Source organism: Corapipo altera, unplaced genomic scaffold (genome assembly GCF_003945725.1).
Source record: "Corapipo altera isolate COAL_440 unplaced genomic scaffold, ASM394572v1 61411, whole genome shotgun sequence".
In the NCBI taxonomy this organism is placed as follows: Eukaryota; Metazoa; Chordata; class Aves; order Passeriformes; family Pipridae; genus Corapipo; species Corapipo altera.
Window position 1 is genome coordinate 15,071,956 of NW_020884875.1, and position 15,167 is coordinate 15,087,122.

Below are 15,167 nucleotides of genomic sequence, written 5' to 3' on the forward strand. Positions count from 1 at the left end.
AAAGCATGTGCAAATGCATTTAAACAGATTCACAGAAGTAACATTTTCCTATTACTCTGCTCTTTTTTATTTCCACATAAAATATTCAGTTCTCAAAAACTGGAAAAAGGTTGTATGTTGATCAACATTTTTCAAACTGTGCACATGAATCTGTGTGCAGATCTGTAAAAGAGCAAGTTCATTTAGAAAGAATTGGTTTTTACAATTCAGTGTGGTTTTAGTACTCTGTCAACGAATCGGTGAAACAAGTTTGAAACTATTGTATATATTTGTAACCCAATCTATTGTTAAACTGCAGAATATCCTACCACTCCACAAAAATGTTTAAAAATTTGCAAGGACACTTTCCTAAATTCATCACTAAATCTATCAGTCTAGTCTCTTACATATTATCTTACCTCTCCCATAACTGCAATAGGTGTCTCTCCTGTTGCCTGAGCAACACGATGTTCTACTAAGTAAAACATGTATTCATCGTAAAGCAAGCGGATCAGATGAAAAGAGCCAAAGCTAGCAGCACTGCGCAAGGTTAAATCTCGAATCACCATTGAGCTATTAAAAAATAAAAAATATATATATTTATGTATTATATGTCACAGCCATTTTAACATTTATCCATGTACACATTTCACCTAGAAACCAATATTCTCAAAAGTAATATTATCCACAAATGTCTCATTTATGGTATCTTTGGAAAGAGATGACCAGGAAAGTCAATCATTTGTTTTTTCTCTTTCTCTGAAGGTACTGTTGGATATCAAACTACACAAGAAATAACCAGACTGGTTGGTTTGTTTTCTATGCATAACTACCAATACTTGAGCAAGTGTAAAACTTAACTTGAAAGAAACTTTGTTGAAAACATAAACAGCTAAAATGGTAAAAAAAATATTTGATTTTAAAACCAAACTATTGCTTAACTAGTGTCTGTTGTGTCCACCTTCCCAGGATAAAGGTTTTAATTGCCACAATTACTTTGAAACTTAAAACTTTGAAAAATTTGAAACTTAAAACTTTGAAAACTTTGAAACTTAAAACTACAAGAAATAGACTTGCTTCCTAATATTATATGGACAAATTCAGATATGCTCAGCAAGCATATCTTGCTACAGTCATGTTCAAAGAACAAGGTTTACTCTGATAACCGTTTCAATTAGCAGCTAACACGGAATGCTTCTCTTAATGTTCTTTTCATACATTAAAAGCAGGTTTTGTCTTCCTTACCTAATAAACATAGATGCCACAATGTTTTAATAAATAATACAAAAACCAGTGGCTTTATAATTGCAGTTATTCAATCAAAAAAATTCATATTATGTTTCTAACTATGGACAAAATTCCACCTGCACTCCTTTGCAGATGGCCTTTAAAAAAATAAACAAGGGTCACTTAAGTCCCTGCTCATTTGCAGACAGCCTTGAGTTCAAGGTTAACAACAACAACACTCTAAAAAAACCCCATGCTTTTCACAATGTACTAAGCCACTGTTTAATATTACATTTATCAACCTTACTGCACTACACAATTAGGCAAATAATAAAACAGACAGAATGTTTTAGAAGTCTATTAAATACTACCTGTAGAAAGACCATTTTAACAGAAATTGCCGTGCGGCTTTAGGAAAGCTGGGTCTTCCTTCATATGGTTTCAACGCTTGCATCATTACATTATCAAGCCAGGCAGCCCACTGCTCCAGAGTGCTCTGCTGTTGAAGAGTCATCTTGAAATCTGTTTCTAGTCTCTGAACCATGTTGTCATCACACTGGCACACCCAGGAAGCCTGCTCCTGTTACAGCACATGGCAAATCTTGAATTGACAATACATAAGCCAAAGCACAGAATGTAATTATATCTCAAAGATTAAGCTATTCAATGGGTGAAAAGGACAAAATCCACTTACTAGACAAACTAAGAAGCAGCTTTTATTTTTATGTCTGTTGTAACTTTGTTGGAAGCAAATGAGTAGGAAAAGCATAGCATGTAAGAGCAGACATCAAATCCAGAAATTAGAAAAAACAATGGAAGCAACACAAGTTTGTTGTAGTTTTCCACATTCATTTGCAAAAAAAGGCTTCTACTTTCCTCATTTTTCTACTGAAATATTCTTGATTTGTCATTCTTTTCTGGTACTTCAGGCAGGAGGAAGAGTCAAATGGGGGGGGGGTAAAGTAATAAAAGAAAGTAGCGAGAAATCAAGTACAAGGTTCCTTTAGTTCCGAAGAAGCTAAGCCTAAAGACAAATTCTGTATTATAAAAGTAACTTCATATGAAAACAAAGCTTGTTCTGTTTGCTGACTTTTGGCAGTAACAGATCACGCGTTACTTGAAGTACAACATAAACTGCACACAAATGGAGAAGCACACTAGCATCCAATAATCAGCAATTTAGCAGTGTTACCAAGTTTAAATAAAGTTAGCTGATCAATTCATAAACTGAGACAAAAATGAGGGCTCACTAACTGCAAGTCATCTCCTTAAGCTCTAGCTATCATGAGCCAAGTTAATACCTCATTCACAGGCTCTGCATCCATGACCATCTATATTTAATATATTTTCTCTTTGGTCAAGAACTCTTGACTGACTTCTGTTAAGACTATTAACAAGTACCAAACACTCCTTCACAAAGAAAAGAGAGAAACAGAGCGCTAGCAGGAATACCAAACCTTTCACTTTGCTGGCTAAAAGGATGAAAGTATTTTTTTTCAGAGGAGCAGAAACATGTACAGAAATCAAGCTTAGTAAAAATATAAACTTCTGTTCTACAGATTTGCATCTGTACTAATCTAATCCATTATTCAGGAAATCTTGTCATTTTAAGTATAGGCACTTAGATAAAATATACTAATGGTATGGGTTTTTAAATAATGGAGGCAGTCTCTACTGAAAATGTTGTACATGTAATAGCTTTAAGAGACATTCAGAAGATATGCTACTGAGATCTAATCCTAAAATATAAGATTTGCTATTATTATGACATCATTCATGGTACCCATTCTAAGAATGTATTTGCTTTACATTTGCATAGAAGTTGGAAGAATATATGTGTTTCAAGACAGTAAATGAAAACAGAAAATGGTTTTGAGCTCTTACTTTTCTAAAGTGTAAGCCATCACACTTGGACTGAATCACTACATATATGAATGAGCAAAATGTTTCCACTTTACTTTCTTGATAGAATGACAGCTAACAATAAAGTCCAAAATCACAGAGGAAATAACACTTTAAAAAAAAGTCTGTTATTTAAAATTACATTTTACCTGAACATTGGCAAAATCAACACGGTTAAGATCATTGAGCATCTGGTTGATTTGAGAAGTATTTTGAAGCACAGCACGAGCTGCTTGAGCCAGGTGATTAAGAGATGTATATCTTCGCAGAGTCTGGGCAAAGGCACTTACAGCGGCAACCTATGAAGAAATTTATTTTTTTTTAAATACCATACTCTGTATCTGTAGATTAATTCTACAGATTGAATCTTTACTTTCATTTTAATAGTTTTTATTAATTAGTCCTCATATTTGAATTATGTCCATGTAGCAAATCAAATAACGTTATTTCCTCTCCCATTATTTGATGCTTGATGCTAAACATGAAATTTAGCATTAAAGTTAAAATTCTACTGCTTTTAAGTTAAGATGCTACTGCCCACTTGGTTTGCCATTGCAAGAATCATATTGTAACAGTTTTGTCTACCTTGGTTTGTATCATCCTCTGTGGAATATTGTTCATGGCATTTGAAAGCCAACCTTCAAGGCTTTTTGCAAAATTGCGAATGGCTTGGGTCAAGGCACCTGTGCATTAGAGAATAAAAACAGAATGAAAAGAAAGCAGTACACCTGTCTTGGAATGTTTTGCATCCTCAGAACTCACGTATTCAACTTTCAGGTCCACTGTTCTTATTGAAAGACAAATCTAGTTCAGGTTCAAAATGCCTCACTGAGATAAAGATTATGCAATAATGATTTTAATTTTGGTTTAATAAGCAGTTCTAACTTCTTCACCAACAATCTTTTAAGAAGTTTGTGACCAGCAGTATTGCTTTGGGCACTCCTATAGAAGAACAACAGTAACTGCAGCAGATGTGATGGAAATTTCCATCAGTAACTTCCAGCTTTCCATTTCATCTAAGCACCTCTTTTAAAAAGCAAAACTCTGGGAAAAAATCCAGACATTGGAATTCTGCAGTTTCCTCAAGAAAGTCCAAAGTAACGTTAAGCCACGTCATAGTGCTGCTTATTTCAGTTTTAAAGAAGAAATTCCAACATGCAATGCTTAATGATATCGTCAGTAAGCAAGATATAGGAGAGCGTTTCACTGACAGAAAGTGAGATTATTCAAATGACTATGGAATTTGTATGCATTTTTGTTTCTTTTCTATAGCACCCATAGAAATGCTGCAAGGCTGACAGAGATTTAGAGAGAAATCGAAGAAGCCCCTACAGCAATCTGCACTACTAAAAACAGAAGTTTTAATTTTTTCAGAGGAGAAGGACAGAAAGTATTGTCCCAAGGAGCTGTGCCTGGAAAAAAGAAAATCACATTGTCTTAGTCATAGAAACCTTGCTTTCCCACACCTAACACCTGCACATTGACAAAATAGCATCCACTCAAACTGTTGCAAAAAACAGGAGACAAAAAGAAAAACCACAGGTTTCTGAAGACTGGTAGAGAATGAATGCAACTACAGACGTGAAGAGGAAAAAACCAAAGGAAATAATACCTTTTATAATAAAGCCTTTTTTAATAATACTTTTTTAAATAAAGCTTTAACACTAAAGTAAATTTACTAAAATAAAATCTGTATTCTTTGTCATCTCTTTTTCACAGGTCTTCAAATTTGCAGTGATAAGCAGTAGAATCCATACTGGTAATTTATATAACTCACCACACATTTGGACGCTTAGCTGACCACAATTTGATCTTACAAAGTATCTGTATTAGCTGAGGCCTCTTATGGCATTAGGTTTTTTTCTCCTTTGAGGTTTACACATGAAGAACAAGCTTTTTTCCTCAAGCCTGTCAATCACCTAGCTCACCTGTGCTGCTTTGTAAATTATTTCTGTGCACTTACTAATTGACTATGTATTCACTCACATTTTCTTACCTACAAGACAAGAAAATGCAAAGTGGAAGTAATAATGTAACTACTGTATAAATTGTGCTTAGTTAAGAATAATATTTCTGCTTTTTCACTTCTAATGTGCTTATTACTCTTTTTCATCTGAGAGTATATATTACAAAATCATTTGCATCACTGATGCTGATGTCCTTTAAAAATAAATATGAAAAAGCAGCTCAAGCCTTAAGAAAGGCCTTTAACTAGGAAGAAAAATGAACAAATGAAAGGATTTCTAAGTTCTGAAGAAATAAAATGGCTCAAATAGATAATCAGGCATCAGTATTATATAGAACAATCACAAATTTCTAATGAGCTCTGGAGATGTATTAAATACAGAATTTTTCTCATACTCTATCCTTAAGTACACATCTTGCCATTACCAAAACCCGAACTACCTATGTCCTTCAGTCTTTCTTCTAAGTTCATCTGGCTATCCTAGAAAACCAAGAAAACTCTGTTTCGAAGAATCTTTGCATGAGGAGTGTGGTGCAAAGTAAATTGTTAAATGTTATTAGACACACACTAAATGATGTGGCAGTGGTAGTTACCAGAAGTCTGATTTGCACAAGCACCTAAAAAGCTTGACTTGTGAACCAAAAACCCTGACATGTACAAAACTAGGGTTTAAAGTCTTTCCAGTACTTTAAATTTTTGTCTGTCTGGAATTGTGTAATACGGTGTGGAAGTACATTTTGCATAAATTCTTGACCTATCATAGAAACTAGGTCACAAGCAAATGTGTTACTGTCCATTCTGTCACTTGTGAAGATGCAAAAATTCCATTCTAAAACATAATACCTCTGGTCTACCTTGCCAAAGACATTAGATAATTATGGTCTTTATTCCTGACTCAAATGGAAAGCATTTCACTTTTCTTAGGAAAAGGAATTTTGCTGTTTTATACACAGCAATTCTTCATTCATTCTGTGGGTGTTAAATATTTCAGCTAACAAATTTAACATAGAGGTTAAAAATAAAACCATTTTATTCCTCAATGGTCTTTCTTTTCTATTCCAGTAATATGTATTACACAGCTGAGTAGCACAGTATCTAAAAGAAAAAACACTGAAAATCCAGATTAAAAAAAACCAAACTTGAAAAAATCATATGCTTTCTTCAAGCCCTTTCCAAATTAATATTTTTCCCTATTTTGAGCAGCTGCTGCTGCTATCTTTCCATCTATTCAGGAGAAAAAATCCATGTCTTTAATGAAGCATTTACAGTCCCAGTTCCTCTACACAGTCCAAACTTTTCTATCAGCTGCTATTTTCCCACAGAGGATGATGAATTTATCTACTTCACCCAGCTCCACTACTGTCATAGTCAACCTTAAGCCATCTTTTCTGTCTCTTGTAATGACCGGAGATGCTTTTACTCTAAGGAAGGAGTTAAAAAAAAATATTTTAAACATTTAACAGTGAAGAAGAAACTTGGATGGACCATCATGACAGGAAAGAAGACTGGAAAAAGCCATTTAGTTAGCTGATCCTAAAGACAAAGTAAGAAAATACATTAGCTGTCTTCCAAAAGTAGCTCAGTAGTGGACTTCTGAGCAAAAAACTACTGGGCTGTTTACAAAACAGAGGCAGAAATTGCTTGGGAAATATTTGTCCTGGGATGTGTTTGCATTAAACAGTCTGATAATCATCCCCAAAACAGGAATGTCACACCCAGTAGGTATCAATTATTCAAATATGACTGGTAATTCTAGAAAGAAAGAAAATAGCATGGAAAGGACATGATGCCTGTTGTTATTGATATTAAATGATTGTGTCCCATTTTCTTGAAATCCTCTACTGGCAATGCCCATTGCATCTTATGAAACAAAGCAGGAAGACACCAGAAGCCATACAGTTGTCATTTAAACACTTCTGTAGAGACTGCCAGGCTGTGCAGGACAAGCAAGTGAAAAGGAAGATGAAAAGCAGGTTCGATGAAAAAACCGTGTTTGCATCACCTTTTTATTCAGAAATTAATGTGCTTTTGAAAGTCTGAGTTTTAATTCTACCTATTAAATGTTGCAATTAAATTTGTGCAGTTTTTATCATTGCTTAATTGTTTGTAATACAGCATATTACTCAAAAATCCTACCTATTGGCGTTGTCATTAGAGAAGTAAATCATTAAATATAAACCAATGCAAAATAATTTATATAAGTAAAGGTTGTCAATAATTGCATGTATTTGAGAAAACATTTTTCCTTTATTCTGCTATACAGATGCACAGATAAATTATGTCACTCTCTACCAAGAACTTACCCTTTCCTTAAAAAAAGGTAAAATTACCTTTGTAAATGGCAAACTTTCAGATTTTATACAGTTCAAGTTTAAAAAAAATTTTGCATCATACATTATTTGCTAAAACCTAAATTTCACTGACAAAAAAGGAGTCAATAAAACTTTTTTGCAAGGCAGTACCTGCAAATAGTCTTATGGAGTGCTTATACTGCTGGAGTCAATATAGCAGAAGAGGTGTTCACAGCATGACAAAACAGCTTTGTTAGCTGGAGTACTACTTAAGGCTATAATTTTTTAAATAATATTAATTCAACTTCATAAAGTGAATACTGTTTTTTCATGGAAAGGAAACAATATGTAGGGGTTATGAGGTTTATAGTGAGTTGTTAACATGATTTCGTTATAATATTTGGGAGAGCATATGGGAGACAATAAATACGTTAAGGAGTTTAACTTTCTTAAAAAAAATTGTTTTCTACCAAAAATAGCCATAAAAATACAATAGAGCAATGATGGATTCTAGTAAAATTAAATTTGAAAAGAAAGCTGTACTTCTGGTAATGGTAGAATGACTGGACAACTACTGACTCTTTCATGCAGGATGTGTGAGAGAAAGAACAATAGGTTGGAATAATAAACTGGATTAAAAATTTATGAGCTAATTTTTCATTGCCTTAACAGACACTAGAATTGATTTCAGCAGTCACTGATAAGGACCAGAAGACTAATTGTCCAAACATGGAATCACAAAACCCTCATTTTTTTCCCAGACTAATCAAAGTTTAACATGTGATACTTAAACTGAAAACTACTCAATGTAGTGGAATGACTGACTTAGTGCACATTGTCTCAGGGCCACAGGACTTCTATCAGGCAGCCCAGAGCCAGGGTAAAAGGAACACATTTTTACCTGAAGATATAACACACATAGAAAGGACGTTTAATATGAAACTGTATCTTGAAAGCTAGATCTTCCAACTGCACTAAAATCCTCATGTATGTTTAAAATACAAAACATATGTCAATTCTCAGCATAACTTCTTACACAACAAAATTAGGGGTAATGACACAAAGTACTTTTGTAAGTTTAAAACTTCTTCCTTAAGTTGCCCTGTGAGGCATAAGGACACCTCCACCACACACATGTTTGCAGAAGAATCCTTACAAAACGTTTTAGGTGTTCAACTTACTAGGAATAGGTCTAAGGACGTCAGGAATGAGAATCTCCACCAAAGCCTGGTACATCACATGGTCACAGTTACACATCCATTTCAGAATAGACTCATTCTTGCACAGAGTAATCAGCTTTGCTTTTGGAAGTCGACTTTCTATTTCACTCAGATTGCTGGTGTCAAAAAAAATGAATAAATGATAATGCATATATGGCACCTCGGGACATGGTTTAGTGGTTAACATGGCAGTGCTAGGTAAACAGATGAATTAGAAGATCTTACAGGTCCTTTCCAACCTTAAAGTTTCTATGATTCCATGATTTACAGTAGGTAAAAATCTGAAATGGGTGTTAAAATGTATTTTTTCCTAAAGATGTCAGAGATTTCTCAGCTACACCCAGTATAACTTCTTTAGACGTTGTGTCACATGGAAATGGATTTAAGAAATGCTCCATAGTTCTCCTATAACTCATAAATTGTGCAGACATATGGACGATACTTTTGGCTTAAAAGAAGTAGACTGAATACTGGTAAGAGACACCTTTATTGTAGTTCTCTATGCAAAAAACCCAATGGATGGCACAACTGTTCCAAGACTAACCTTTGGCATACACCCCAGCTATACAAAAATGCCACACAACATAAATTTAACTTGGAAGATTATCACAGGAGAAAAAATTATTACTACTCAAGTAAAACTAATAAGGTTTTTTTTCCCACACTTGTATTATATTATCATGAGACACAATAAACAAAGAGAAACATTGACTGACCTTGGTTCAGTGACAGGAGTGTCATCAGGTGGAGCAGAGGGAGAATAACGCCAGAAAGTTTGCCACAATTTTTCTATCAGGCTGAATTGAAGATTAACAACCACATCCAGTATTGCCTGAGAAAACAAAACATGAGATCATATTGTCTTGTACCCAGCTTCCCCCCCACTCCTAACTCCAACTGGATCTATAGCTTTTTTCCTTCACCATGTAGTGGAGCAAAGACAAACTGTACATTTCTCAAGTTACAAACGGTATCTGTTTTAATACCTTTGATATCCACAAATTATCCAGCACTATAAACCGCTGCACACAGAAACTTGAATAAGACTAAGTGCACAAGCATGGAAGACTCCAGAAATTAGTATGGCCTACGTAAACATATCAGAGGAATTTTACCACAGAAAATATTTACTGCTACTGCAAAGACAGAAGGAAACCTCACACTTTATTCACTTCCATAATTCCATATAGGTTTGAAAATATCTTAAAATAATTTTAAAAGACATACTGTTCAGTATCAAATGTACTTAAATTTCTCAATGTTTCTTCAAAATGAGAAAAAGTTACTGCTTTTAATGTAAAAAAAAATAATTATAATTCGACCTCATTTACATTTCCTATTGACTAAACCAAAGATCTGCATCTACAATCTATAGTCTAGTTTCTCTAACATTCTGAAAACATACACATAACAATATTTCAAAAGATACCCTCCAGAAAAATCTTTTTGCCATCCTTTTCAATGAAATAACTAAAATATCCTGGGGGAAAGTCACATACCACTATCATGGCTACAATATTTGGTTTTATTGTGTTGTATTGGCTTTAAGAAAGAAATTGTTTATAGGAAATACCTCACAGTGCTCTCGATAAAGACTCTGTAGTGATTTGATGTCCTCAAAGGTAGTACCATCTGGCAGAGAAGAGATTTCAACTTCTCCAAACTCTGGCAGTACTCGAGATGCATCTGTTGTCATGACAACATAATGAAAGAGGGCTGTTGTGAACAGTGCGAGTTACAGTACAATTAAGAAAAAACCTTAAGGATTATACAAAGAAATAAATTCCAGAAGGTCACAGTATACAAAGAGGAAAGTCCTTCATCCCTGTTGTATGCTAAAATCATAAATAAATTCAGTCAGCACTTTTTAATAAAAAAGAAATACAAAATTATTCTTGAAGACATTAAAAAGATGTAATGTACATACTACACCTATACAGAGAAGCTAACACATACTTTTTCAAACTATTACAGGATGAAGGAAAATATCTAAGCCAGTATACAAAAAATTAATCACTGATTTTTTTTTTTTTGTTCAACTGAAGAGTTTCTATGTAGCCAGGTGTCATGGGGTTTAATAGACTCAATATACATTTTTACTTGCCATTTACTAGACTTTCAAGTAGAGCCATTGTGTGCTTTTACTATTTGTCACAAATGTTTCTGAGAGACAAGCTGATAGATAAAAATGCTGGGCTGAAAGGTACCCAGAAAGGAAGACTCAAAGCACTTTAATGCTACCCTTATGTTCCAAATGGTTAGGCCAAAGGATTTTGTCCCTGAAACTCCCAGCCAAGTAAGACTACACCTTCTCTAATAACACAGCCAAGGACACTTCTTTACATAAACAATTAAGTAAAGTACAATTTGTTTCCATTACTGAAATACATGCTTAACTGGATCAGTGAATGCATGATTTAGATATTTTTAAACATGACTTTGGGGTTCCAGTTGAAACAATTTGTCTCTTTCCACTTACAACGCTAGAACACACTTCCAAAGCAGCCCACGGGATAGCTAACCTGCAATAGTAATGCAATGCCATCCCTCTACCCCACCTTTCATAAAATAAAATGCACTGTAATGCACATGCAGGAAACAACTTTCATAGCAGGAATTTCAATATGCACATTTAATATAACTTTGCAAAGCAACTGCATTTATGTAATATTAAATATATCTCACAAATACAGAATTTGCATATTCTTCCTTTCCTGATGCATATTAAATATTACATAAAGCTCATGTGTAATTTAAGTGCCTTTTTGTTCAGCTGTAAGGCTTTTAACGAGGGTATGATAACCTTGGAAGCAACTACTGTACTTGGTGAGTTGATATTCACAGTGATAATGAAGCTCATCTTATTTATATAGCAGTATAAAACCTGCTTTCATACCTAGAAACTGTTGATGATGTTGACTTTGGGCAATTACAGTTTGTTCAACAGATGTGCCAGTCTGTTGACCACTTCCTGTGAAGCCATCTGCAACTCCATCCACTTTCTGCATAGGCTTATACCTACAAAAATATCAAGTACAAAATTATCCTTTCTATTCGCTTCTTCATAAATGGATCATAGAGTCTGATTTCTTCACCTCAAAATAAAATTTTGAGGAAAAGCAACAAAAGAATTTAGAGATTTTTATGTATTTTGTCAATAACAGAAGAAACAACCACAAAGGGAAGCTATAGTATTAACAATGCATTACAGAATTCATAAAGGTGATATCACAGCACCACTAGCACTTCCTGATGGAATTTAGCTTACTAACAGCATACCATAAGACCAGCAAATTTACACCAAAAGGAATGAAATCCTTCCCTTTCCAAAAAGCTTGGCTTCCCAGTAATTTTGTAATTCAAAAATAATGTTTCATTACCTTAAGAAGAAATGACATTACTGCCTGAGGATAATGAAAGACTTCAAATCAAATAAGAGGACTTTGGGATATTGAAGTTACCCAAGTAAAAAAGATTCAAGTAAAAAATCAAGAAAAGGAATGAAGAAAAATGATCTGCAGCATACGCTCAGTCTACAGCCTTTGCCGAAAAGGATTAGAAGTGTCAATCCAGTGAGATGTGTCTGATAGAGATGGTAGAATTGGTGTAACTACAGAAAAAAATATATTGACTTCAATTTACCACCAATTTAAAAGACAAAAGAACCACTAGAAATATTAATAAAGCTGACGAAAGAGTAACATTACCATAATCATGCAAATTACAATATCCAGTCCTTTAGTATAAATGGGTGTGTGCTTGTGCATGTATGTGTGTGCATGTATGTGTGTGCATGTATGTGTGTGCATGTGCAAAACATGGGTTTAAAGGAGAAGTATGCACTAACTGCTATACAGTGCCATATGTGTAATTTCATTCAAACATAATCAAGGAACATATTGACATAAAGTTAAGAAAATGCCACCAAATATACCTAGGTAAGGAAAACAAAGGAAGTACGTAAGCAAATAATACAAAAAGAAATATCCACTCCTGACAGTTACATAATGAAATCTCAAAATCACTTTGTCATTGTGAATTAAGAAGAAGAAAAGAGATGTGACAATGTTTAGATAACTGGCATAATTTTTCCAGAAACAATTCTAGTTAGATCATTGTGGTATATGTCTTGGTGCATATCAGTGATTTTGAATGTGAGTGAATGAAACTTCTGAATGAGATTAAGTAGCTAGAATTTGCTTGGTTGGAGATCCGTAAATATCTATCATTTCTTCTTACTATATTATCCTGATGATTTTTGTAACAGAATTTTCCACATGATCATATTGTGAGACATCTCATGCTCCCGTATGATCTAAGCAAAAGACAGTTAAGATCATATACCTTACTATGAATTTGCATTTAGTGCTGTAACTACCTCTGGAAATGACAGTAAAATAATTTCAGATCAAAGTGATCTCTGTGTTTGAAGTTAAAGTTTGATGTTGTGTTCTCCATATCTCAGTTGTGTCTAAGGTCACAAAATATGCTTAGTATACTGTACCAAACTGTTGATTCAATTGGATTTTTGGGGGGGTAATAGCTCTAAAGGTGTCTTGTTTGATATGCCGCTCTTCTACCTTTGAGTTTCATGAAATTATGCATCTTACATATTTTACTCTAGGGTAATATGGGAGGCTAGTGACATCAGTCAAATAAAAATTAATTTCAAAGAAATTTACCAATTTCCATTTCTCCCCCTAAAATTTCATGTTCAACATAGTTTCTAATATACATATTCACACATTCTTTCACCACCAGTACAGCCCTGTGCCACTGCTTTCAAATACTTCTGAGTTTCACAGGTTCCTCAGGAACAACAGATACTGAGGAAAAATACTTAAATCAACTTATAAGCAGACCATTATGGTCACATTAATTCTTCACAGGAAGAGGAAACAAATACCAAGCATTTAATAATTAGCTCTCTGATAAGAAGTGTGTATGTAAAAGGACGTAACAATGAAAACAAACAGGAATACTTGAAATTCAAGCTCTTACTGCTTTTCTTCAGCTTGTGGGGCAAGAACTCAAGACAGTTGAGTCTGTTAATATTACAGGTCATTTTATTACTATTTTCTTTTTGCACATTTATGACAATTTCTAGATAAATATTCTTTCACATTGACTGGTACCTAAATTTATTGACACCAACTCGATACCCAGTGAAGTTTTATTTTCACAGCAGAGAAGTTGAACAAAAGTTGCATCAGAAATTCAACTTTTCCATGTAAGGAAAAGTAACATTTTATGAATTAGAAATATTAGTAAGTAGTTATGTTCATTTCACACTTTACCTCTGTTTCTGCTGCATGGGCTGTTGTCTCATTGCCATATATTGCATGTCCTCTTGTAGGCGATTAAGAGGAGAGTCTGGCTTGACACGAATCCCATAATAATGGTATTTGGAGTTTCCCCTTTACGAAAGAGCAAGAATTAAAAGAACAGTAACACTATTTTTATGCATTTACATTACATTTACATTACAATTTACATTGACTGGAAAAGAATAAACACAAATCAGGCCTGACTCTCCTGTCATACCTATTTTACATGGGTGTCATTTTTACCACCTTTGGGAAATTAATTCACTTTCTTAAACAAATATTATCAGCATTTTAACTTTTCTTACTCCATTTGAGTAAGAAAAATAAAATGCAAATAAAAACAACTTATCTGGTTATGGACAGACAGTATTCTTAGTGATTTCCAAATAGCAAGCTATGTTATATTTGTGATGCTAAAAATCTGCAGTGTAGTTACCAAAAAGTAAACACATAAAACTGTCAAACCCAGAAGAAATAAAACTATAAAGCATCTTGAAAATGCATAAAACTGTTTAACATTAAGAAACAGAACTGACAGAAAAACACTGTAATATTTAAATGCAGGTTTTGTTTATTCTTTTCCCTAGCAGGCAAGTTTCTTACTGATTACATATATTTTCTATTATAATTCCAGATTTCAATAACACAAACCTAGTTCCAAGTCTTCTGGTCCGCAGTCCCATGAAGATTGACCGTATGAGTTTTCCAAAGGAGGCAGCATTGACTGGATCCAATTTGTGCTCCTGACAATGCCGTAAGTAATGGTTGTAAAGGGTACTTCTTGGAAGGCTCACTCCTTCTGCAGTTTCATAGTTGTCTAAAAGCCACTGAAGCTATATCACATACAAAACAGAAAAAAGATTTTTTATTATATACTTTATTAAAAATACTGTAGTCGTGCAACATTAACTTCTGACAGTCCTGGAACCACTCTTCAGGTCTATTAAACAATTACTTCCTTCTTCAGAGAATCCTTAAAGGTTAGCTATACCATAGTGCTATAGGATCTTCAGATTACCAGGGAATAGCAGAACTCATTGCACTCGTGACCTCAGGAAAGTTCCCATTTCCTAAAATATTTTTGATTCAGTACCACACACCAATACTTGATAAAAGTATCTATGCTTCGGAGACAAACTGTTAGTACCACAAAAAAATAAAGTAACCATGAACGTAATTCACATAAATTGCAGAAAACAAACTCCTTGGACTAATAATAGGTAATTAATGTATTTGTAAACCTGGAATATCATAC

General features: G+C 34.0%; 1 protein-coding gene across 4 annotated transcripts in view; it reads right to left on the reverse strand.

Moving 5' to 3' along the window:
- RFX3 (regulatory factor X3) overlaps window positions 1-15,167 on the reverse strand; it is a 106,659-nt gene that overhangs the window by 9,505 nt on the left and 81,987 nt on the right. For 3 of the 4 annotated variants that reach the window (XM_027634701.1, XM_027634699.1, XM_027634700.1), the window contains 10 exons: window positions 14,564-14,745; window positions 13,883-14,002; window positions 11,482-11,603; window positions 10,159-10,271; window positions 9,302-9,417; window positions 8,547-8,701; window positions 3,694-3,791; window positions 3,258-3,407; window positions 1,578-1,786; window positions 399-552 (listed from right to left, as the gene is read on the reverse strand). In XM_027634701.1, the coding sequence (XP_027490502.1) occupies window positions 399-552; window positions 1,578-1,786; window positions 3,258-3,407; window positions 3,694-3,791; window positions 8,547-8,701; window positions 9,302-9,417; window positions 10,159-10,271; window positions 11,482-11,603; window positions 13,883-14,002; window positions 14,564-14,745 (1,419 nt within the window). Of the gene's footprint in view, window positions 1-389; window positions 553-1,577; window positions 1,787-3,257; window positions 3,408-3,693; window positions 3,792-8,546; window positions 8,702-9,301; window positions 9,418-10,158; window positions 10,272-11,481; window positions 11,604-13,882; window positions 14,003-14,563; window positions 14,746-15,167 lie in introns of those variants that run through there. The other variant, XM_027634702.1, reaches the window with a different exon arrangement.